General features: G+C 27.2%; 1 protein-coding gene and 1 long non-coding RNA gene across 4 annotated transcripts; one reads left to right on the top strand and one right to left on the bottom strand.

Moving 5' to 3' along the window:
• Positions 1-790: 790 nt before the first annotated feature.
• LOC135923800 (uncharacterized) lies at positions 791-5,201 on the bottom strand. Its single transcript, XR_010571273.1, has 4 exons — positions 5,043-5,201; positions 4,837-4,950; positions 930-1,050; positions 791-871 (listed from the first exon to the last, which is right to left on the bottom strand). It is a non-coding gene; the product is annotated as an uncharacterized LOC135923800 (long non-coding RNA).
• Positions 2,232-27,501, top strand: LOC135923799 (uncharacterized). 3 transcript variants are annotated; one of them, XM_065458746.1, is made up of 18 exons: positions 2,232-2,937; positions 2,980-3,040; positions 3,084-3,192; positions 5,054-5,208; positions 5,899-6,147; positions 7,185-8,293; positions 8,600-8,749; positions 8,875-9,172; positions 9,413-9,602; positions 11,715-12,160; positions 12,446-12,533; positions 15,873-16,089; positions 16,320-16,488; positions 16,953-17,258; positions 17,978-18,086; positions 23,012-23,273; positions 25,526-25,681; positions 27,254-27,501. In XM_065458746.1, the coding sequence occupies exons 1-18, from the start codon at positions 2,806-2,808 to the stop codon at positions 27,314-27,316; spliced, it is 4,269 nt and encodes a 1,422-aa protein (XP_065314818.1). In that variant the 5' UTR covers positions 2,232-2,805; the 3' UTR covers positions 27,317-27,501. The 3 variants fall into 3 exon arrangements, with proteins under 3 accessions (XP_065314818.1, XP_065314819.1, XP_065314817.1); XM_065458747.1 differs by having other exon boundaries at positions 2,246-2,937; positions 5,899-6,156; positions 25,556-25,681; positions 27,254-27,496; XM_065458745.1 differs by having other exon boundaries at positions 2,246-2,937; positions 5,899-6,156; positions 27,254-27,496.

Genomic DNA, 27,501 nt, shown 5'->3' with positions numbered 1-27,501 from the left:
AGAAACATTATCATTAAATATGAAATGTTACATCATGAAATAAAAATAGCAAAAGGGCTATTAGCTGCAAAAGTTAAAGAAACATAATTTTGAAAATTTCGTAAATATTATGTATACAATAATTATCATCTTGCATTTAAAGAATTTATAAATGCTACTTCAGCAGCCATCATCATGTATCAACGCCGTTTTTTGAAGCCTCATTCTTTATATTAAAGAGAATTCTATCTATCACTAGAAAATCGATGAAAGATCGATATAAACAAAATTTAGTATTAATGGCTTAAGAAAAAAAATATTAAAGAATTTAGCTTTAAATTCATTTATTGTTACAAAAATCGTGGATTATAAATTTTTAATAAAAATAGTAAAAATATTTTATGAGTGCCTAACTATTTGTTTTATTTTTAAAAAATATTGACCACCCTAAAAGTTGCCCCCCCCCAGCAGGATATTCCTGGCTACGGCCCTAAAAATTAGGTTCACACCTCTTTATGATACATTATAAGTTAATATATATATATGTGTTGTATTATTATTATTTTCGAGTTATGATGTTTTGGATCCTAAATCTAGTTGTAAGATAGAAATTTATCTTAATCATATATTTCTTGTGATTTATAATATACATTCAGGGTTTACTTTAATATTTGTGATGTTTTAACAATATGTTCCAGGAATAAAATTCATTTTATATGATTTTATATAATATGAAAATGACAAGACGAAGTGGTATAGATAAATGAAAAATAAAAAGTTAAATATTTATTTAAACATAAATAATATATAATTCACTTGAGCAGTTCCTTGATTAATTCCAAAAGATATTATATAACTAAATTTATTAAAGCTGATGTCGCATTTCGAGATTCTTAATAAATTTTTTCCGAATAATCTATTTTTTTACATTATACTAAAATACAATTTACCTAGCCAAATCTCTCTTATCGGGTATGGACATTTTCTCCATCTTCTAATTGCCCACAAGCATTTATTGAGTCAGTTTCCTTGTGAGGTAGGTAATTGCTCCTGGTTAAAAATTGCTGAATACTTGTTGATTATGTATTTTTTATTTGCTTTAGATTAACATTTTTATTTCGTATTTTTATCTTTCGGTGTAATTCAATTTACCTAGATTTTTTAAATGGCCAGATTAAAATTTTAGCTAAAATTACATTATTTAACCCTCAAGATTTGGAGGCCCAAACCTTTCTGACATTTATGCGAATCTCCTGTCTTATATAATATTATTTTGGCTAAAATCTTAATCGGACCATTTTTAAAAATCGATCCAAACGAGCCATATAACAACACTATTAGGTGAAACGCTTATTTTATTATTATTTTTCTTTTTTTATCTATATCAGCGTAATAAAAAGTTTACTTATTTTTGTAATCTAAATTGAATTGAATAATAGACTTTTAATTGTAAAAGCTTGATATAAATAAACATATTGTGAAGATGATACTTTTTTTAATCAACTCAATTAATCAGATTATCGTATTATCTATGAATTAAACAACAATATCACCCTAAATATATATCCAAACCAACTAAAATAGCACTTCTCATTTAAATTTAAACTCTAAAACTAGTAAGATTGACATGAGTAAAGGTCTAGTTTTCTTATTTTACAACATAAAAATTATTGTGCTTAAAAAATGACAAATGATGAATTATATGTTCCAAAATACATAATACTATGTGCTAAAGCAATGAATAGTATCTTAAATTTTTGCTATGAATTTCTCGCATTTCTGTCATCTTCCTTCATCTATTGTATTTGTAATTTTTATCTAATTCTAGATCTAAAGTGACTTCCTGCGCATGAATAATTGCCATTTATAAAAGTGACGCATACAGAAAAAAATGCTATATTTTCTTTATTTATGTTTTCTTAACTTATTTAACAAAATTTAGGTAGAGAAAAGAATATAAAATAAAAAATAATTAGATGCTTAATCCCCAAGAATAAATTTCACATTTTATTCACAAAAATGCATCAAATTAATCGCTTAGCTTATTTTTGCATCTTTTAGAAAATATATTCTGCCAGTGTGCAATTCTAAATAATATTATCTTAATTTATATATTTATATTTGAGTTGAGTTGTATAACATTCTGTCATGTCATTAATGAAGTTGTCAGCTGTTTCATTAAACTTCAGTTTTGATAACAAATATTCATATTTATTAAATGCAATGAATTCAAAAACAGCTGAAAGCATGCTAGAGAGAAAACATCCAAATGAAATAAATATCTATAATTGTAAGCAATTAATTTATATTAAACCGAATAAACCAAAGAAGAAGGATAAAAATATAAACAAGAAACTACATTATCAATTTGATCTCGACAATTTAATATGCCAATTTGATAGGTTATCTATAGTTAAATCTCAGAACAATTCTGTTAAACAAGAAAATCATTCATATTCAGAGGATGATGATCTTAAAAAAATTATTAAGTCTGTAAACAAAAATATTTTAAAATTAAATAAATTATGTCCTTCACCGTCAATTCTTGATTCCCAAACAAAGCTAAAATTTAAGACTATATCAAAAGGTACAAGTTTGCCTTTAAAAAAAAGATTTGCAGAAATTAATGATTTTTCTAAAAAAAATAAAAGATTTAAATATATTAAAAATGATATAAATTTTAAAAATAAGCCTATAATCAATGCAAATATAAAAGTATTTGATGGAGAAAAAAAGAGAGATTCATCAATATTAGTGAAGCTAAAACGCAATAATAATGATACTTATAAAATAATAGATCAAGAGCCCTTAGATAAAAAGATCCAAATGGAAGATTTTAATAAAAAAATATTTGAAAATGCCACATTAAATAAAAATAAGAAATTGGATCATCCGTATAAAAATAAAAAGCACAATTATTTAGACATTATGAAGCCATCAAATACTAAACTCGAAAAGGTTTGATGTTGAGATGAATTAAATGATCTTATATATTTATAGGATAAAGGTATATCAGTAGATGTTGACATATCAAAATTATCTTATAAGAAAATAAAATCAAGTATATTAGATAAATTGGTAGACTTTTAAAATTTTATTTTAAGATATTTTTATTGACATTAAACCCCTAACGGGCTATGAAAACCAAGCTTGTTCCTGTAAAAAACCCAATCTGCCATTTCTTATGGGATGTCAAGACAACTGTTTAAACAGGTTGATATTTTATTAATACCCTTTTGAAAATCTTTATATTTTATTTGGGAAAAACTATAAATTTGTTATAATTCTAATCATTTGTCTTTTAACTTTTAAGGGTATACTGGTTTACATTTATATTTAAACAGAAATTTTAATTATTGCTTTTAAATATATTTTTATAATAAAAATTAAGGAAATTTTGTTTTATTGGCACAAAAAATTCTCATTAAATTTTAAATTAATATTCAATCTTCAAAATTTTAATAATCAATCTAAAAGTTAAATTAATAGATGTTAAAAATATCAAAGCTTAATATACAAATTTGACTAGGAGCTATATTCATCACTCAGTCACTCATTATCACTCATGTGTTAAAACCATATTAATGCAACTTTATTAAATTATTTTTAATCTTATTTTTCATCAATATAATACTTTTTTGAAATCAATATTCATTTGCTCTTTTGATACAGAAAATGTCTTTTTAGAAAATTTATGTTAGTTTTTCTATATATTTTTTTGCTCATTTAGATTTGGAGGTCTTTTATTAAACTATTGAATTTTTTGTTAATTTTAAACCTCTTCCCCTCCCCCTTCATTTAAAGTTGGCAACACTGGTAAAATAAACATTAAATAACTATATATGTTCTCTTGACCAATTTTTAAAAATAGAATTATAAAGCCTGGCCTGGATGGATTTGAATATTTTTCAACCCCAGTCTGGATTTTTATTTTTGATTTGTTTAAGTAATGTTGTTAAACTACTTAATTTGAGCTAATTTTTAAAGTGGCGACTCAATTTTTTAGCCAAAATAATTATGTCATAAGCCTCGAGATTTCCTAATAGATTGTCCAAATCTAATTTTCTTAATTTTCAATATCCCTATAAAATACCAAATATTGGGACTGGGCCAGGTCATAAAAATAGAGCCTATAAATTTTTTAAAAAATTTGGTGACAGGCCTGAAACGACCTCTGCAAATCTCTAATATTTGGGGAGAGTTGGCAGTATGGATAATAGCTCAACTCAAGAAATGTTCAACTGAAGGAGATATTTTAATTGATAATTAAGTAGAAGAGATATGGGCTAGGATTAATTAAAGTTTTAAGAGATATGAGTTAGGATTAAGATTATATTAAAAATTGTTTTTTAATAAAATTATATCATATTTATATTAAAACCTGTCAAATCTGACAAGTCATGTTATTAAACAAATAGAAATTAAATAAATCAGCTGTCGTAACGGCAATTTCCTTGAATTGAACCATGATCGGTATTGTTATTTCTTCATTTTAAACAAAAAAAACAAACGGAAATATTTTTCTCTTTTCATATTAGAGATATTTATCTAAATTTAAGAACCCCTGTTAAAAACCAGCCATTTTCATAAAACTTGTATCTTAATCCTTGAGATTTGGCGTTGATTCAGTATCGGATACTGGTAATTACCCGGTCTGAAAATTAACATAATGTGCGAATTAAATCGAATTTTTATTAAATAAAGGGTTCTATGTCAAATATCCGAAACCTGGGTTCCCGCCCCCGGTTAGCGCATTTTTTTGCCAGGTCAAATTTATTTTTTTGGAATATGCGGGGTCTTTCCCAGTCAAGTCAAACAGATACTTATACCCGTTTAGAAATAAAATTCATATATCACCTCTTTTAATTTTTTAATGGCTATTTTTCGGCCCAGTGTCCTATAACGATAGTCGTAGTATAACGAAAGTTTGGCCAAATTTTTACTTATTTGATCCATTTTTTCTCATTCAATCTTTATTATAAAGTATAATATTTTTTTTCAAAAAAAAATAGATCGATAATTTGATTTTTAAAACAAAAAATAAATAAAAAACGTATGTTAACTTTTTAAAAAGAATGATGTATGTAGAGTGCAATCCCTCTTCGTGCCCTTGCGAAGAAAAATGTTCCAACCAAAAGATTCAAAAATATCAGTGGTTTACCGGCATCGAACTATTTATGACACCTGATCGGGGTTACGGAATTAGAACGACCAAACCATTAAAATCTGGTTTATTAATAAATAAATATTTCGTCTTTTTTAAAATATCTTTTATAAAAAAGAATGAATGCCATATTATGTATATTTACCTATACTCACAAATTTATTCATTGAAATGCACTTTGAAGTGTCTATGATAAAAGTCAGCTGGTGACACGTTATATTGGTTTCCCATATAAAATTTTACATTTTCAAGATTTTAATTATTTATTAAAATGGCGATTACCAGCTGATTTGTATTGATACATATTTAAATGAATGAATTGGCAGTCTGAGTAGTATTTTATATAATTGTAAAAATATATTAGATTTTTTTATATAGATAAAAAGTGTCTTTCAAATTAGTTTTTTATTTATTTATTTTCACAAGAAATAGGAAAAAGAAAGAAATGATTTTTAAAACTATTTTGCTAATAAAAATATTTGTAAAATAAGAAGCATATTCACGTACGCAAGAACGACAAAGCAAAATCATTTGTCGGTTATTGTTAACTTTATTTACATAGCCCATGCGTTCATTTTATCCGATTTTGTTATTTTAAAATCTCTCTAATATCCAAAAACTCCTTTATTTTTCCTAAAAGTGAACACATTTTAAAAAAATCTTATTCGACCCTCCCCCTATTTAGTCATATTACACAATATTCCATTTTTTTATACTAATAACAATTTTCACCCCTACTTCCCTCCAAAAAATAGGCGAATTTATCCTAGAATATACGGGAGAGGTGGTCAGCGCCAAAGAATTTGCTCGCCGGTCCCACACCCCTGCTTACACGGCTTCACTACATCATTACTGCCTGTACGTGGACTCGAAATGCGTAATAGACGCTTCAAGACGAGGTTCCCCTGCCCGGTTTGTCAACCATTCCTGCGCCCCCAACTGTGTGGTCAAAAAGTGGAGCGTCAACGGATTCGTTAGAATGGCCCTTTTTTCCAAACCCGCCGGTAATCGAAGTACGTTTTATAAATATTAAATGCCATTTATGCCTGTGTCGCATCAGATCTATAAAATAATAAGTCGTACGTTTCTACATTTTAGCCATTTTTCAAAATATACTAATTGTTTTTCTTACTTCAGAAGCCAAACCCTAGCCTAAAGAGCCAACTTCACTAGGTCGGGAATTGCTGTATTTTTTTTTAAATAATATTTTTTATCTATATCAAACTCATAATTTATTCTGATCTCTCTAAATCATTAGTGATTTACCAAAATAATTTAGATATAATATTTCGTTGCTCCTGGGTTTCACCTATAAACCTATGAAAAATTTATTTGTTTAACTCTTTTTTTTAGATCTGTTTCACTTCCAAATAACATTTATTGTGAGTCATCGCTAATAAAATTGATCTAAATTAGGAGTCTACAACGGGTATAATTTTTTTTAAAATAATTAAACAAGTAAACGGACAGTCGATCAATTTTATTTTACGGATGAGATAGGAAATTAGGGCTTATAATATTTGTTATATTTTGAATATTTTATAAACATTTACTAAAATAAAAAATGAAACCAATTCAAATTATTTTAAAATATGGACTGGTGGGTGAATACAACATTTTCAAACTAGGGATCTAAAAAACAATTATTTTTTTTTCAAGCATAAAATACGGGAAATAGCGAGAAAAAAACAAAAATATACCTAGATATCTGTCGAAATTTTAAACATTTTAAAATTTTTTTAAAAAATAAGCTTTTTATAACTCGATTTAGCAAAATGAGAAAATTATAAAATAATTGCGATAATCAAAAATTTGCAATAAAATGTTGGTTGAATATATTCTCCATAATGATAGTAGTAATAATAGTAATTCAAAGCGGTTTTTTGCATCCCTATTTAAAACTATTGGACGAATTATTTTCACAAAATATAGGCGGGCGGACGTATTAATTTGGAAGGACCGACTTGTAGATTAAACGCGCCCGTTGTAGACCTCTTCTGTTTTTACAAAATAGGAAATTATTTATAATATTATCACTTAGATGTAATTCCTCCTGGCACTGAACTGACATACGATTATAATTTCACTTGTTTCGAGGGCGGAGCCGCTCAAACATGTTTGTGCGGTAGTGGTCCCGGCACTTGTAGAGGTTTCATAAGCACGCAAAATGGCAACAATAATGGCATCTGTAGTAACAACAACGCTCAAATTTATACGCCAAATAATACAAAAAATACTCACGGTAATGATGTTAATCGCGCTAAGACTAGGAGATCGAATTACATTAAGAAAGAAGAAGGCCAACCGACCAAATCGACTAATAAGATGACACATAAAACCAATAAATCTCTTAATGTAATCGAGCAAGTCAAATGCCGGAAATCGCGATTTGGAATGAAATATAAAAAGAAAAATCACGCTGACAAAGGTAAAGGTAATAATGGCGATAAGCTTAAATTAATAGAAACTAAACGCAAAACGAACGTTGATAAAATAAAGCGCTATACCAACGACATAGTTTTGGGGGTCACCTTGTATAATGGGGATGCTTCTATTAAGGATATTTTAAACTCAAATAAAAAGGTCAAACGCCACGACATCAATAGATATAAAAAAATGGTGATTAATGATCTAAAATCTGATAAATCTAAAAAACTATCCAAGCGCCCGAAATTTTTAAAGGGTTACAAAAAATGCTTAAGGAATCTCGAAACAACCCAAAAAACAACCAGCGGTGACAAATTATATAACATTAACAAAAAATCGAAACCATTACCTAATAACAAAGATATAATAAAGTCTAGGAAATTTGGCCTATTAGATAACACCTCCTCAATCCTAGATGATAAACAAAATTCATTAGTCAAAATCGATGGTGCAATTAATGGCCAACCTAAAAGTATCAACATAAAAGGAAAAGAAAAACACGGATCTAAGCGACCACTCATTGACATCCAACCTAAGAAAGGCCTCGTCAAAAATGGTCTAGTTAGAAAATTGCGGCAATCAACTTTCCGTCAAAGATATCAGGTGATGACCGGTGCTACGAAGAACTCGGTAAAAACCAAATATGTTGAGAAAAAAATATTGTCTGTACAAGGCAAAACGGGGCTTCCTACTGCGGGTTATCTCAAGAAAAGATCTCATAAAGTATAATTAATTTTTGTAGAACTTTTATCTCTAAAACATCACATTATTTAAATAAATATGATTAGTCATTTATATATAATATAAAATATAAAGTAAATTTCTCCAAGCCTGGGTACAACCCGGACCTTAAAATAATTTATTAGAAATTAGACCAAGTTTGAAATTTGATTTTACAAAGCCGGACCAGACCGGTAAATGAGTAACCCCACAAGTCTCTGCAAAATTATAATTTATTTGGTATAATCGCAATTATATTTGGTAAAATAAAGTTTTTTTATATTATACACACCAAAAAATTAAAATTAGGCTAAAAGTATTCAAATTGCAAACGAAAAAATTAAATTACTGAACAGTATTAAAATGGGTGCGCACAAATTACTACCAGCCAAGCATACATGTGACGGTGCTATATGTACTAAAAAGTTTAGGAAGGCAGATAAAATCTTACTTATAAAAGTATAAAATAACCTCTAAATTTCTCTTGTATAATTGAATCAAATTTAAGATTTTATTTCAACTTCTAGATATTATAATTTTTTACTAACTATTTAATATTGAATTAATCTCCCTTAACATAAAAGAGTCTACCTTCTCAACCCCTCGAAAAGTATCAACTCTTCAATTTTTACGCACATTTTAAAACTACTCCCGTATGCCTTTTGAAACGTCTCCTAACTGCTGCCCAAACTGAAATCGGCAATAAAAACTTGAATCATAACATCAAACACATTTTCCTCTCTCGAAATTTCAAGGAATATTTGAGATCTTATAGCGCTATTTTGAATAGGAATCTAACGCTTAAACGAATGATGATCAATCAAATCACCTATGATACGAATAAAAGCTCTGGTGGTGATGATGCTGGAACTGATGAAAAAGGTGTGTTATATAATATATAATATATTTACTATATATATTATATTTAGAGAATTATCAGAAACCTAAAGATCAATTTTAGACCGAACTGGGTTTAAAAATGAAAATATTCGCGAACCCATACATTAGGTACCTCCAGGTCTCTGAGTTTTACATTAATGAGTGTAATGACCAATTTATACGCTTACGTTATGTTTACAAACATATTAATTATACGATAAATATGTATATAAATAAATACAGAAAATATGAACGAAGCAACTGAAAATGGAATAACTTTGCTAAAAAAGATTTTCTATTTGGTCAAATTTCATCAGGACAAACGGATCAAAGAATGGAAATATTTGTCGAGTCCATTCTTAAACCCAATCATTAACGGATTTTTACCTAACACTAAATCATCGAAAACACACGATACCAATACGGATTTAAAGTTTAAAATTTAAAAAAATGATTGCCCATATTAATTCGAAATACGGTGTTTTGCTTTTGATAAAAATTACTTGATACGCTCGTGTTCTATAATTATATTTAAATTTATGTCATAATAAATATTCAAGTGGTTATCCTTGATCATAATTATTGTTATAACTCCACTTTTGATCAAAAAAAATTAAGGTCAAACGTTTATTAAAAATAATTGAAAATGGAGTTGGGACCAGTAACAGAGGCCTGTATTGGCTGGAGGATTATAAAAATGAAGAGGGGTTATCATTTTTCTTGCTAATAACAATTTTTCCGATTAGGCTACATTGCTATAATTTTTTACGAAGATTATTATATAAGGAATATGCTTTAAATTTGTTGAGTATATTTTATCGAAATCAAATAAAGATGGTATAAATTATTTTTTATGCTTTTTTTTAAAATATGAAAGAAGGAAATCTTTATATAAATCATTTAATGATTTTGAAAAATATTTAAATTTAATTATTAACTGTATTTTTATATCAGCCTCAAAATTATTTGCATCTCCTTCATTTTCAATATCAGATTTCGAAAATTATAAATATACAGTATTTCTAAATTGGACATTTCATAAATCACTAATCTTTCATTCCTTTGAGTCAAAAATATATCCAAAAGTGGAATAAAAACGATTATTTTATAGCATCCTCAATTCAGTCCACGTTAATACTGGAACGATTTGTTTGTCGGTGAAAGTCGAGGCTTGTGAATCTCAAAATCATATAATTTCGCTTTCATCTCAACAATCACATCTCAAGAAATTCCTAGTAGATATTGTCTCTCCGATTTCTAAGTTGTAATATAATGAAAATAATATTCGCGATTCTCATAACTTCAGCTAAAACCATATCATTTTTCTGAAAGATATTGCATAAAATTGTTGTGTAACAAATAATTTGTTAATACATTTTATTGTCATATTAAATCTAATAATGTATCAGCTTAATATAAAATATCTGTTCAGTTCATTCTGATATTTCTTTAAGGGCTTACAAAATTCTTCAAGTTCAAAAAATGCTGTAACAGCTTGATGTTGAAGGCTTTATCTTGTCGTGCAGGCTTTTTACAGTTTCTTATTCAGCAAATTCTCTATATTTGGATATACATTTCATACACTCTAGAAATGTTCTAATCATAGTTATTAGTAAAGATAAATTAAATATAATTTTTGGTTGATAAAATTTTCTTATATCCATCATTGTGTAAGGTTTAAAAAATGTAAGAAAATAAACTTTAAATTTTCGCGGGATACAATTGATATATTGCTACAGGAGGGGGGGGGTGTTAGCTACGTGCCTGGCACGTCGACTACTTGTTTTATTTATCATTATATGAATGCATATTCATGTCATATAATCGACGAGCAAACCACGAAATGTTGCTTTAGACTCATATGTATGGACACTTAAATGCATTTAATGAATAAATCGCCAATCTAGTGGTATATATATATACTGGTAATGGAAAAATTGGTATAAAACACTATGATCCTTAGCCGACCATATATTTAATAAAGTTTAAAAAAAATAATTAGCTACTAGCGCGCTACATTTAAAAAGTAGTTTTTTTATTTGGTAACAATTAAAGCCATCTACAAATTTGTTTGCTTGGATAAAATAGGAAAAAAGGAGAAGAGTTAAGAATATAATGACTTCAAAAGAATACCTTCAAGAATGAAATAATACAAATTGGTATGATATAGATGCTTTTAGTTGACCTTTATGCGGGCTGTGCCGGAATAGTACATTTTTATGCTTAAACTCTGCTCTTGACTCTGTGCAAGGTCTGAGCCAAATTTTTAAATTTATTTGGCCGTGTGTCGAGTTCATTTATTTTCAGGGGTCTGGGCGGCTATAACCACAAACACCTGGTGTATAAAGTGAAAACTTCTTTCCGATAATAATCAGAGACGCGTTCTAAAATTTATTTTGAATATCGGGTATTTTAAAAAAAATTTAAAAAATTATTGAATATAAATAACAATATTAAATGAATGTTTTTATGCGTTTATTCTCATACGAACAGGAGCTAATCCATATTCGATCTATAAAAATTTTATTGTATCTTTATTTATCAGCCACAAGAATTTACCCGGTACCGTTACTTGCTTTAAAGATTTAGAAAAAAAGCTCAACCTCAACTCATATAAATCTTTCTCCCATTTTGATCGCGATTTTTCCGCCATGCTCTCTAATTTTAAATCCACATATTGCAACAATCCGTTCTTACCTAATATCAAAAATCATGAGCTTGTCTTAAAAGCGACAGAAAATCTCTCTCAACCTAACAATCTCGACAAAATGGACATGTGTAGATTGGGGAAAAAATGTCGAAAAATGAGCCAGGCCCTTAAATATTTGGAACAAATTTACGTCATTCTCGTAAACGTAAGGATTCACGACCTGCGACGTTATTTTAAAGATGAATGTATCGATATCAAATCATTGGATATAATCAAAGAACCTTTTTGCCGATATCATGATTTGATTAAAAATAACGAATGTGATGATGATAACCTTACAAGTGAAATATTTTTTGTTTGTTTTAGATATACGACAACTAGGCGAAAGAAAATACAATGAATGCCACAAATCATGTTTACTTTTACGGGATTAGTCAATCATTTTTTTAACAATTATTTATAATTGAATCTTATACAAGATAACAGGTGACTAATGTTATTTGCTAAGCACATTTTTAATGAAACTTTGTCGAAAATTTGATAATAATTTCTTTAATCAGGAAATTCTATACTAAAGTCCTGACCTCAAACATTGCATCATATTCGTATTATTTTTATATTTTAAGAATCAAAGAATGACTCCATGGAAACGTTGGACACTGAATCACAATCCTTTGACAATTCTAGCACCAATGTTCAGCTCAACAATAATGAGTAAACCATTATATTTAATGATAGTATATACTAGAGATCCCCAGATCCCGGCACGCGGGCTTGAGAGGGCATTTTTTTTAAATAATAGAGCCGGGAAAAAAATTTACGGACAATTCATATATAAAAAATAGTGACAGGTCTTGCACATCTCTAATTTTTCGTGAAATTTTAATGAGCCAACCCGTGCATTAAAATTTTAATATATTTTTTTTTGAATTTCTAGCTAATATGTTGATTTTATTTAATACTATATGAAAATAAATTAGAAAAGTTATTTAAGATTTGATCCAATTACAACATGATACAGATATCAAAAAACAACTAAATTGAAAATTAGATATAGACATTAAAAGTGTGTTAGCCAGAAAATTCGTCTAACAAAATTAAACTGCCCAGACCTCTATTTTGTAAAATATTTACGGGCAGGGCCAGAAATACATTTAAATAACGGGTTAGAACTTTATCAAAAAATCTTAACGGAGTAGGCTTTGCGAATCTCCGTAATATATGGTTGTCCGTTGTTTTGAGCATAAAGTTACATTTGTGATATGGAAATAACAATTTATGTTTTGTACAATTTCGATTTGAACATCATAGATAAAAATATAATATCAATACCATTTCTCCCGTTTTATTAAAACTTTAAAAAGATTTATATATAAAAAATTTAGGAGAAGGATTACTTATTAATTAATTTTTTTGAATAAAATCAATTGTTATATGTGTTTCCTCCCAAATATTTACCTTATATTTTTTGGAATTTTTTTTCCTTTCCTAAAAGGTTCGCTAGGACATGCTCGACGCTTTAAAGAAATTTATTCATTTTAGGATAATTATTTTTGGATGAAACAAATTTTACGAAAAACAATTTAACATGCACTTTATAAAAAATAATTACAAAAAAATGAACAATTTAAATTAAGGAATTTATCGATAATTTCGTCATCAAAGATTTCCCCTCGTGGAGTACATTAATAATTTACCTAACCATAATATTAATTTTTAACAATTCTCTTGTATATGATGTTGAAAACATTTCGTATGCTTGAATTTTTTAATAATTGCGAGTTTCTACTCGAAACAAAAAAGAACAGACATTCTAATACAATATATGTCGTATTAGGATATGGAATCCATTAATTTTTAAGATCTAACTGGAAACATATTCCAGCGTATATAGGGTACGTGCCCTATTAATTTAATACAATTTCCCTCATAACTTTTGTGTATTACACATATCGGTCCGGTTCTTACGAGCCATTTTTATAGCTCGGCCTGGATTTTTAGTAGAAAATTCGGCGTCACCTAGGTAGTGTTTAGAAACGGCTTGATATTTAAAAATGATTAACCCAATGTTTTAGCCAAAAAAAATGCCCAAACCAGATTTTGCTCAAAGATAGCAGAAAGGATTTGGACATCTATTTAGACAAAATCTTGTAATATTATTTTGTCTAAATTTTTAATTTAAAATAGACTAAATCGAGCTGTTTAACAACTATATATACAAAGACCTATGCACCAACCACCATATCGGCGGCGTCAGTTCATTAAAAAGATCGGCTGGCCGCGGCAAATCGATTTAGGCGCCCCCACAAAAATCGGCGGCATCTGCAAATATCTTTCTAATTAAAATTATAAATATATTGGACACTTTTAAAATAATATGCCTTATTATGCAAATTACGAATTAAATTATAACTATAATTTAACGGTTTTATTAAGTTTTAATTATCATGTATTAATATTATTTTATTTAGACTTATAGGACATAATGATGATCTTTTAGAGTTCAGAGTGAGCCCAGCTATGGAACTGGAACACTCAGGACTTTTCTAGATAATATAGAAAGTTTAGGAAGATCCAATGTTCTTATCTATCCAAAATCTAAAACATCTCTTATCTTTATTATAAGGCGAAAATAATGAATAACATTCTTTTTCTAGGCTAGTTAAATAGTTTTATAATTCCAGATTCTTGTGATGAACATTTGGTTGCTAATATCTTAAGATAATCGAGTCTTGAAGCAACTTCTGCGGTTTCACATTCGGTTAATTCATCTGTGTAAGGCACCAGAGAGGTACTATGTTGAGATAAAAATTGCACCGGTAATATTTTTTCCTTTAAATATTCATTTACTATGTTAACAGATTAGAAAAGAAAATCCAAAAGTGCTCTAATCACTTAAGTAAAAAAAATAAACAAATTAATAAATAAAAACTAATTTATGTATTTTAAAATATTACCTGAAGATCGGTTATTTGAAGTCTATGATCAAATTTATTAAGCATATTTTGTTTAAGGGATGCTATGGGAGGACGAAATAAAAAGAATAAATTTAAGTAATCCTTTTTTGGGCGGATAAAAATTCAACAGTTTATGGTTTTAAGAAAATTTAAAAGTTCATGCACCAAGTTCCAATCGGAATTAAATAATTAGATATCCAGTTTTTTCGTTCTCTTTAATATATTAAAGGATTTTTATTATTTCACGTCTCACTTTCTAGCATTATTAAAATACTATGCCAGCGTGTAGGCGCATTTAATTTTAAAGTTTTGTTTTTTCTCATGATTTTTGATTTTCACTATCATCATCAAAACCAAAACGATCTTCGTAAAAAGGATCATTATCATCCAAATCTAAAATATTCGATGTATATAATATCGATTAAAATCATTTCCTATTTTCGATATTGATCAAAATCCGCTTTAAATCTTAGACAACTATAAATTCTCTCACTTTTTTAATGAGATTTTATATTTTATTAATTTTTTTTATTCCATCTACTACTACTAGATTATGTAATACATGCCTTAAACATGATGGCCATATTCTTATAGACAAATACTTTTCTTTACATTGGGTCGTGTTTCCTTAACCATTTAAAATTTCTTAGAGCCTAAATTTAATTCATTTTCGACTTTATCTATCTCGGAAAGAATAGCTTCGGCGGGATGTTTTTGAGTGACATGATGCATAGCCAAATTGCGATATTAAAATTATTATCTTTTTCATGTAATGTAAAGGTAATATAATTTTGCCGTCTTTATTTTTCCTTCTACATATCAAAAGTTATAGCAAAAAATAAAATCGCATTTTTTAATAATTTAAAATATGTATTAATATTATACTTAATAATAAAAAATATTTATCTTCGGCAGCGGCGTGATTTGCGCTGACACTTTTTTAGCCGCATGGTCAAAAATTACATGCGGCGGCGCACAGGATTATATACGCCAATAAAAAAATTTTTAAATGGATCTTTAGACTCTGACCCTTTAGTTATGCTATATTTGCAAGTCTATCACTTCAATACTAGTAATTTTGTTTTTTATTGATAAGCTCTCATTCAGAATCGACGACCAATAATAATGATGATATCGATCCCCAGGATATTGTCAACTGTCCTTGTCGGATATTTAGAGAGGAGGGGACCATGATTCAATGCGATAAATGTTTAACTTGGCAACATTGCGAATGTGTCGGTTATACAAAAACTAACGAATCGGAAGAAAATTGCTATATTTGCCCATTTTGTTCGGGACAAAACGCATCGATGGTTTGGATTATTTTTAATTTTTTTTGTTTCCTCGTGAATTATTTAGTTTATCTTAAAAAAATTAAAAATTTGACATTTAAAAAGATATTTAGTTATAAACCAAAAATTAAATTTATTTCTTTATTTGTTTCGGTGAGAAGATATTATTTTAAAAAACGTCTTTATATTTAAAATCGCACTGTCAATATAAAAAAATTTATTATCTTTTTCGCAAAAATATTATTATCCAGGATATAAAATTATGTACGGCCGTCGTTAAAGATTATGACTCCAAAGATTTATCACCTAGCTCCGAAAATGACCACAAAAATAGTCATGAATTAACCTACTTTCGTACAATGGCCAGTAACGATTCAACTTTTCGAATCAAAAGCGGGGAATGCTACTATGTTATACGGGGTTAAAATAGCAGTTTGAAATACACGACACTTTTTTTTAAATTTATGTAGAGGGAAAATCATTATGGTTCATACATTTAAAATTGTTTATGGTCAGTCCATCGAACCCGGAATAATATTGATTCGGGGTGGGTTCAGACCCCTTTCAGAAAATTGGATCCGATTAAGTTCCTTTTATCAAAATTTGAGCTAAATAGAGTTTAAAATTCCTGAAACTTCATTCGGGTTCATAGTTCTAAATGTAGTAAGAAAGAATTTATTATTTTTTTAAAGTAATGAATAAAAATTGATTTGTTTGGTAAATTAATTACCTATAAATTTAATTTAAAATAATAATAATTTAATTATTCAATTCTTCATATGTCTATAAAAAATTTAATTTTGGGTGACAATTTCACTGCTGATTTAATATTTTTTACTTGCAGAACAATTGATTATATATAATTATTTTTTTATCAATTTTAGCCAATATTCCTAATTCTAATCAAACTCTACCGAAACACGATGAAATGGACATATTTCGAATCCTTTACCTATTCACCGATAGTTTCAATAATAGATATGCTCAAGGGCATCATTTTTTTAGGCCCGCGGAAACTTTCCATGAACCTTCCAGAAAATTCTTCACCAACGAATTACTATTAGTTTACGTTTACGAAACAGTTCCAGTTAGTAGCATACATTCGGCTTGTTGGGTACTGGACCTGTCTACTTATTGTAAAGGCAGGCCTTTAATCGAGAAAAGGTGGGATATTAATGCAGAAAATAGAGGTTAAATCAAATCTAATATAACAAAATGTTGTTTTGTATCATATTTTTTTTAAAGAAAATCTTTATTGCCTTATAAATTATTTTTCATATTTTCCCATTTATTTTGAATCTCTATCTTTAACTATTAAATTATTTGTTGTTCATGTCTATTTTTTTTTAGCTTAAGATCTATTTAAAAATATTTACATTCTTTGCCTTAATATACCGAAGATAAAATTGTCACGCTGTTGATAAGTAGCCGGGCCACTCCATTTTGTATGTGATGATTTTTGCTAATACCTCTTATCAGAATTTTTATTTTCACACTTCCTAATATGCCCATTTTTTCCTTTTTTAAAAAAAAATCCAACCCCCCCCCCCCCCTCATTCCAACCATCTATTTATGCTAGAACCATATTAACCGTCGCAACATATGTTATTCGAATTTTTATAGTGTTTTCATCGTTTCGCTCCATATTCATAAATTATAACTATTTACTGATTGGTTTGATTTTGTAAATAACGCCGCGTTAAATACCGAACCGTTTGAACAAAACGCCTTCACTATAAAATGAAGCGGCAGGGGGGATTTTCCCATTTTGTTCGAGCGGTGCGGGTATTTACCGCTACGGAAATCACAGCTGATTCTTCACAGCGATAATAATATAAATGAGGCGCCTGACTGCATTTCCTCATTTTTTAAACCTTTAAAAAATAAATAAAATTTTTTTTAAATTTAGGATATACTAATTTGAATCAATTAATACTTCCCGATGAAAAAGATGTTTATGTTTGTCAGTTTAAAGTTGACAAAAAAGCCTTCCGTTTCGATAGACTCACTAAATTCAGGTAATTTTTGTTTAAAAATAACATGTTAATATAGTTGAAACTTGCAGGCCCATACCAATATGTCGCCTTGGTTCGATATTTATTTTAAATTGGCTGGGCTTAAAAAACTTCTCTTTTTTTGAAAATGGGTACTTTTACAGAACTCTGGAATCTTGATATTTGATTTCTCAAATAAACTCCATGAAATTCTATAAATAATATTATCTAAAAAAATCACATCGCATAATGTAAGTAGTAAGCTTACGATTTAACACACCTGCTTTATAAATTTTGAAATATTATATCAGCTAATTAAAAAAAATAAAAGGGTTATAGATATAATTTTAAATTATTAATTGACATTCAATTTGATTTTGTGTATAATATATAAAGGTTCCTTGGCTTAATTTAGGAAGTTACAAATATCATTTTAAATTTTAATGTTTTGGAGGATAAAATAGGCCTATAGTTGATGTAGTGGCTCTTATACCAACCTAAGCCTATGAAGCAAAATACTCCCCTAAATATAAGGACTAGTGATAATGCACGCTAAATCATTTGCTAAACAACGACTAAATTTTGTCAAAATTAAATAAGTCTCATTTATTTTCTAATCGGAATTATAGCCCGCCCAACTAGGCGGGCGAGTGGAATAAAATTTCTAAATAACGGGCAGACGGGTGAGCGGGTTAAGAAAATTTAAACTATGGATAAGCGGGCAGGCTGGTTAAAAAATTTACAACTTTTATGTTATTTAAAATCATTTGAGTGAACATTAAAAAAATATGCTCTATGAAATTTCAACATTTTTAATACCAAAGTACCGATAATTGAGGGTATTATCGTCGGAAGGAATTAATTAGGTAAAAAATATATCAAAAACATGTTAGATTTTGATGGATGAATATAACATCGACGTGGATGAAAATCTGATTTTACCCGTTTCCCCAATAGCAATAAGATTTCAATTAAAGATTATTAAATTATAATTGCAATGTTTGAAAAAGATAGCATCCACGTCAAAATTAAACAACAACAGATTGGAATATGTAGCTGCTACAGAGGAATGCATTACCTAATGACATAACCAAATATTATTTAAATTAGGGGTATACCGATACCATTTGGAGGCCGACCCCATCCGAATTGATATTCCCAATATTAAATTGATATCGGCCGATTACCGATCTGATATCATATCTAATTTTGTATTCTGTAAAGATACCAATGGTTTTAATTTTAATATACTTTTTATTAGTATAACATTAATTTAACTATACCATAATAACTTATGTCATTTAAATATATTATAATGATCAGTTATAGTTTATATATTCAATTCAATAAAATATTTTTATTGTTAAATCACTTTTATATAATAAATAATACATTAATTATATACATAATAAGTAATAAACAAATATTTATGAAATTTGAAATAAATATTTAAAATAATATTTAACATTAATATATCGAAGATTTCTTTTTAGAAATATCAAAATTTTCAATTTGTCAAAGGTCAGCCTGCAGCGATGGTAACTGTCAATATCACCAGCTTCACTAAAAACTGATTCTGAAGAAATTATCGCACACTTTTATAAACAGAATGCACAAAAAAAATAACAATATGGCAGAATGTTTATTAATTAATTATTATTATTAAAAAATATATATAAAAATGGATTTCGATTTTATTTATAAAAATAAATGATTTTAGATATAACTTCTTTTAAAAATTTTATAACATTTTATTTTTATTAAAGACGCCATTTTATATCGGATCGGATCGGAAAATTTTATAATATTTGCCGATAACCGATATTTTAAAATGGGTGATATCGGCCCGATCCGATAAAAAATATCGATACATCCCTAATTTAAATCTTTATGTAAAGAGATTTTGTTATTTGGCAAGATTTTAAGCTACTTAGTTTAGTTTAAATTACTTTATTTATTTATTATTAATGGGTTCACTTTTTATTTAAATAGCTCACTTGAGTAGAAAATATACTTTAACAAATATCCTATTTTGATGGAAACGACAATAAAAAGTTTTATCAAAGCTATCGAGTTAAGCTGAAAAAGCATTGGTAAAATATTGGCAATTCCAGAAACCAATGCTTTTTTTGAACAAGGAATTAGCATTGCTGGAAGGGTTTTAATATCAATATCAATAAATATTAATTTTATATTATTACATAAATATTTTATTAGATCAATTCCTTACCCGTAATTTAAATTAAATATTTTTTATGAAATTATAAAACTTTTTTGGGCGATGTAGCGCTGAAACGAATTCTTTTTTTTTATTAGATGCTTAAAAAAATTGAAAGAATTAGCTTATTTAAATTTTATATAAGCGGCGTGGGTTAAAATTTTTTTGTAAATAATGGGCGGCGGGTAAAAAATTTTATAAAGGGAAGCGAGTATATTTTTAAAACTATAGGTGGGTTGGGTGGATGGGTTAAAATTTTTTAATAACATTGGACTAGCCGGCTTGTGGGTTAAAAACTCGCCCATTGCAGACCACTAATCGGAATCACGTGGTCGAGTTTGATCTACTATATATAATCCCCCAAGTATAGAACTGCCAAGTTGACTTCAGAAAGAAACATGGCCTTTTATGGATTCGAGCCCTGGTCCTTCAGATTTGTGATCAACGCACTCACCGACTAGGCTACAGAAGATATACAAAAATATGATTTTTTTTCATTATATATATATATATATAATTAAACATCTTACGTGTATGGTAATTTATTAAAATCATGAAAAAACAGTGCACGATTGGCGTGCATTATTATATCCAAAAAGTAGCAGCTATATTTATAAAATTTGTATGAAAAATTTTTTAAATTACTTAAAAAAACTTTTTTTTCTTCGAAATCGAAATTTAATTAACTTGATCCTCATTACTTTTCTTCATTAATATTAATGGCATCACCATCAAAAGATATATATATTATATACCCCATAAAATAAATGTAAAATTATAATATTTTTTACTAAATTCATACTATTATTTGGTTCTTTTTTCTTGAATTTTGTTTTATACCCTTTAAGCTATGATTAATAGTAGTAGAAAACAATATACTACATTTAATTTAAATAAATATTGCGTTCCTATATGAGGCTTATCTCTTTATTTCCCTCAATCAAAATTCGTTACTTCATAAATGAAGCCAAGGATTTTTTATATTTAGACAACAAATTCAAATTGAAATTTTGGATTACAATTATGCTTCATTTCTGGCAGACAAAATTTACAAATAATTATACTTTTTTAATTTAGCTTTTTTAAATTTTATATTCATTCTATATATCTTGAAAAATTTTATGAAAAAGACTACTAAATGTAAAAGGAATTACCTTTCTACACGACTTAATATGGTCATAATTTTATTTTAAATACTCTGTAGTTTTTTATAAATAAATTTAATGAATTATCAAAAATATTTGATGGATTAACTCTTGAGTGGTAAGTTTTTTAATATCAATTTCAACAGGGGCGGACTGGCAAGTAAGTCTAGTGGAAAAATGTCCCACGGGGCCTTGAAATTTTAAAAATTTGGGAGCCTTTAGGAAAGAATTTTGGGCCTTAGGAAAGAGAAAAGATACTTTTTTAAATCGGTAAAAAACATAAAATAATTTTTCAATATTATAAATTTTTGATTTTATTTTCTGGTGGAATATAAGCGTTATAAAAAAAAGCAAATAGATTTAAATGTGTAGCCCTTAATAGTCGAAATATAAAACATTTCCCTATTATCATTTAAAATGTGAATTCAATAGAATTAAATAGGGAACACATTTTATTCTTATTATTTTCTTAAAATAAATAGCCAAGAATATTATAGTCTATATATAGAAAATAGAATATTATTATTATGTATATAAATATTTAATGGGAATAGACCAAAATAAAAATAATAATAACACAAACAAAATCAAGCCCCGTAAAAACATTTATTTTAATATTAAATATATGATATATTATATTATAAAATTAATCCTAATATATATATATATATGGGAAGATTATTTTAAATAATTTATTTATTAAAGGCGGATTGGCTTGACCGCCATTAAGTGAATGAAATAATATGTAAAATAATTATGAACACAAAATTTTATTAATTAACTTGAAGAATAATGTATTTAAACTTAAAAAACGAGCTATCATTTTAAATGGATCATACATAAATATTAAAAAGAAAAGAATTCTTTTAAATTTTAATATATTGGAGTAGGTTTCAAATTAAATCATAATGGGACCTCTTTTAGAAATGTCCCATAAACCCTTTAGTCTCCCAGTTCGCCCCTGAACTTCAATATAACCTTTTGAGTTTTGAAAATTGTTATTACAGATTAGCGTATATATATTTTTATATGGTTTTTAGTTACTACTATTTTATTCTGAACTATATATATGTAAATTTTCGTGCATTTTTAACGAGCAGTTCTTAAGAAAGTTTTTTAGAGGCTGGAAGCAATTGATTCTATTTGTTCTGTTCTTCCATGTTTTTAATATTGATTTTCATAGTAAAAATATGCTATGTAATAATTATGGCTATTTTATTTTTGACTTTTTGCATTAACTCTTTCATTTATTTATCATTCGATTTTCAAAATTTATATAATTAATTTATGGTTAACTTTAAAGAGTATTTTAGCTATAATACCTAAAAGAATATAGATCAGGCATTATAATGTTTATGAATACTTTATTTATTTTTTACTTTACCAAACTCTAGGATTAAAAAGGTTTTCAGTAATCAATCTATAAAGATATATTTTCTACACAAAATTTAACTCTGTTCGTAACTAGGGTTTCATAATAGGCCAATAGTGTTAGAACATAATGTTCAAATATTATTGCTCAAATCAAAACCTAAACCTATATAAATTGCAATTTAAATCAAAAAATATTAATATGATATATGAAGATATACATCGTTACAGAAATCGTACTGCTTCCATACTTTCCCTAACAAATTAAATCCCAAACGCATATTTTTCCCCCACGAAATCCCAAAGGCTTACACTAAAATGGACCCTTGCTTAAAATTTCTATCGTTAGATGCTGACAACTTGCCAAACAGTATTAAGAGTCAAATTATGGCGGACAAGAAAAATGTCAACGAAAAATCTCACAAAAATAACGATAAAAATTCCAAAAAACTATTTCCTAGTGGAGGATCAGATCAGGTCAGTCATAAAAAAAATAATGATTTTTCAAGAAATAACTTTTTTTAAAAATAATATTATTAACTAATATGTCTGGAAATAAATTATATGTTTTTTTTTGCTAAAGGTATCCCTATCCAAATATAGGATTTAATTGTATTATTTTTTCATCTTGAATTTTCTTTAACTAAAACTAATGCCAATATTTAAGCCACCAGTACTTATACTATATGCTCAGTATTTTTTTAATTATATTTATTTATATCAGATAAATTTATGATGTTAATGAAACGGTATTATTTTATAAAACAAGTTATCAGTAAAAAAAAAAATAAGTTTTCTAGCCAGAGATTCGAACCGAACCCGGGTTTTGGGTAAAAAATTTCAACCCGAACCGAACCTGAACATAAAATTTTCAAATCTCAAACCAAACCCAGTGTATTGTTTAAATTAATATAAGATATTTATATAATTATAAATACAAATATTAATAATTTACTTGACATTTTATAATATATTCAAATTTTCAATGAAGTGTTAATCAATTTTAAACAACTTAATTCATTTACTCCTTTTTTAAATTTATTTTCAAAGATTCTTATTGGATTGTTAATCACACGCCATTTATTTTTAATTTTTAACTTATTCTCAAAGATTATCGAACCCACCTTTTTTTTTAACCTTAAACCGAATCGAACCCGGGCAAAAATTTTGCCGGGTTCGCATCCCTGTTTTTAGCTGTAATCGATAAATTTTTTGTTTTTGAATAATGATTTTTTTTGTTACCATCGGAAGAATATATTTTAAAAAAATATGCCAAATTTAATTAATTCTTATAATTCACCTGAATAATGGAAAGGAGTTTAAATTTAAACTGACTCCTCTCATTGTCAAAACTAGTAATCTTACATGATATAAAATAAATCCGTAACAATCCGAAATATTTAATAAAGATTAGAAGCCCCAATAAAAAATATTATTTTATTATAAATATGAATTAATTCATTGTTATTACTTCGATAGAGTATAAAGATTAGATTAGAAGCTAGGTATTATATATTTCTTTTATTTATCGAGAGATTAGGGAAGGCATGATATTGGTAGTTTATATGTAAAATCATGTCACATACAAGTGGTGTCATTAAATAAATAGGCCAATACTAAAAATTTGATTATATTTAGCTTGAATAAAAGGATTACACATTTGGGACTCTGAAGAATGGTGGTAATATGAATACTATATATTAGGTATAGGTGAAAAACTTATATCGGGTATGGTTTGTTTCAAAGGTATAATGCTCTATTTTTAGAATTCATTTTGAAAAAAAAATCATCATATCTGGTTTTAATGCAAAAACTCATTTGGGTATGGGCTAGGTTTATATATTATTTTAATGGGGGGAAGGGGGGGGGGGGTATTATGAATGTCGCTAAAATTAATTTATTAGTATGGGCTATTTACCGGATTATGATCCAACTCAAGGAAATTGCTGTTACAACCGCTGATTTATTTTAAACCATTTTTAATACATCTTAATCCCTAACCCATGTCTCTCAAATCTTTTATTAACACTAATAACCCATATCTCTAACCTTTAATTCTACTCCTTTCAGATACTTGTTTAATTTTATATATCTCATCCAATTAAAAGATTTCCTTAAATTGAACATTCTTTGGGTTGAACTATTATCTATTTGCCGATACCAGTTGCCTGTAGTATAATTTTAGTTTAGTAAGAGAGAGCAAGTCTTATATTAATAATCATTTAAGCTTTTCCGGGTGTTTTTCTTTTGGGTTATTTTTCCTTTATTTTACACTAAGTATATGGGCCAAAGCTAGATGTGGTCTACGGTTAGTCAAGATAAGATAACTAGTTTTTTCTTGCTTGATTCGCCAAAATTAGATATAAGGTGATTGTTTAGTATATTGCCAAATTAATTAAAATAATGAAGTTTTTTTACTAGTAATATAAATTATGCTAATTTTTTTTACTATATATTTACCAACATTTTTTATTTCTAAACACTGTTATAGGTAAAAGGTTTTATTATTTATGATAAAAATACTGTGAATTTTTTTTAAAATACTGACCATTTAGTATAAAATACTGGAGAAATAAATAATAAACAAAACTTAATTATCATCGAAAACCCCCATCCAGATTACTGATTCTTATTACTATATAATATTTTCCTGCGTTTATAATTTTCATTGCGAGCTCCACAGACCCTGTGTTTTAATTTTTTTTTAACTGTATATTATATATAATCAGGATGACTCATTTTTTCGTCATCTTTCTCAGGATGAAAATATGTCTGAATATAACGATAAAATTATTCAAAATTTGATGTCTTCCGATCTCTTTTCGACATTTTTATCCGATCTACTCAAACCTAAAGTTCACAATTTAATCGATCTTGAACGAAAGGTAAAGCATATACATTTAATTTGGTTAGTTATTTAAATATGCTAAGTATAATCTAATTGCCCAGTTTTTTTTTAATAGTAAAGAAATTAATATTTCTCTTTTTAAATTGACCTCGAGAGATTAGGTGATGGCACAAGATTAAGTGGGATTTCGCTTACCCCTTTAAAAGATCTCATTAAATTTTTATAGCTTTGATATTTTAAAACTTATTTAGGTTAATCTTAAATTGATTAATAAATATAAAAATTTATGATTTAATGCAAGATAAACAAAATTCTAAATCATGTCGAAATAAATCCATTTAAAACATGTAAAAATTCTTTGACGAATAAACCACTGGTAAATTTTTGAAAATTATGGATTTTATTAAATATTAATATTAGTTAATTTTAAAATTATAATTTAAATATGCATTAGTTATTAATTTTTTTAATTTGTGACAGTGAATTCTTGTTTAATATTTCCTAAAACCAAATTAAAATAATTATTTATAAATAGTAAGATCAGTCAGGAGAGGAAATAATAGAGCTCTTCTACATCTTATAATCGTCTATATTTGTAGTTGCAAATATTACCAATAATCGCATGATTCTAATAGCAGAAACAATTAGAAAAACTTTATCTATGGAAGAATGGCTTTTTAAATAAATTAATTTCTATCATAATTATGGCAATAAAATGTATGAAATTTTTCATTTTTGTTGAGTTTTATATAAAATATGCGAAAAATTAGTTATAAGTATACTCATAAAACAAATATTCGATTTGTACATATAAAATTGTGGTCACCGTAACTATTTAATAAAAATATATGAAACTTTTCAGAAATTAGGATAAAATAGGCTACTGTTAAAATCAGGTTATCTACGCTTTTTTATAATAAAGATTTTAAAATATATGAGGTGTGGTGCCGCTATCCCACTCAGCCTCTTGCGTAGTGTTGTTAAATGGCTCAATTTGAGCCAATTTTTAAAAATGGTAAACTCCGACTCAAATCGAGCTGTTATACAAAACTACTCTTGATGATGGTTAAAGTTTTATATTAAAATTGCTAATTTTTCTAAAACTTGATTATATTTTTTATCAAAAGCCTTTAGAGAGAGGCACACCTATAGTAAATCCTGGCTCCGATTTTATAAATTTTTTAACTTGACCAGATTTTTTTTGCAGCTATCTGATTTTTAGAATTTAGTTATTCAGAATAATTTTGGTCACATTTTGTAATTATTAAAGTGAAGTCATCAAGCTAATGACAATAATGATTCTTGTGACATCTCAACTATTTGATATAAAGTAACTATTGGATTTTAGTTGGCTAAAAAATTATTCACACCCTGCACATGGTATCTTTCTAAAAATGTTTAGACCCACCCCATGAAAATTTGCTTGAAAAATTTAATTATCCATAAAAATTTTAACATTTTTTATTAAAACTGAGGTTTTTCATTAAAAACTACAATTACATAAAAAAATCAGAATATGGGAATTTTTATCCCAACTATAATTTTTTTAAAAATTTTACATGATCATTTTTTGTTTATATGCCATAAAAATATTTTATTTTATACTTAGAAACTTCATCTAGAAAATATGGTCCAAAAAATTTATGAACATAGAGGAAATCTGAAATCTTAGTAGCTAATGATATTTAATTGATTTTGGATACATTAGTAATTATATTATTTAGACAAAAAAATAAATTGATATTACTAAATAAATTTATTATTTATAAAATAATTTTTTTTATAAAAATTTTAAATACAATTGTGATATTTTATAATAGTTGCTTTTTAAAATTATTACAATTTTTTCATGAATGA

This window comes from Gordionus sp. m RMFG-2023, chromosome 2 (assembly GCF_954871325.1).
Source record: "Gordionus sp. m RMFG-2023 chromosome 2, tfGorSpeb1-WG-v2, whole genome shotgun sequence".
NCBI lineage: Eukaryota > Metazoa > Nematomorpha > Gordioida > Chordodea > Parachordodidae > Gordionus > Gordionus sp. m RMFG-2023.
This window is presented reverse-complemented; position numbering and strand designations above follow the sequence as displayed.

Bases quoted from the DNA above. Each gene is read 5' to 3' on its own strand.
- LOC135923799 (XM_065458745.1), top strand. From the start codon at position 2,806: ATGGAAGATTTTAATAAAAAAATATTTGAAAATGCCACATTAAATAAA. The intron at 8,294-8,599 runs GTATAATTAATT...AATTAAAATTAG, and splicing joins TCAAGAAAAGATCTCATAAA to GCTAAAAGTATTCAAATTGC. The intron at 23,274-25,525 runs GTCAGTCATAAA...ATATATAATCAG, and splicing joins CTAGTGGAGGATCAGATCAG to GATGACTCATTTTTTCGTCA.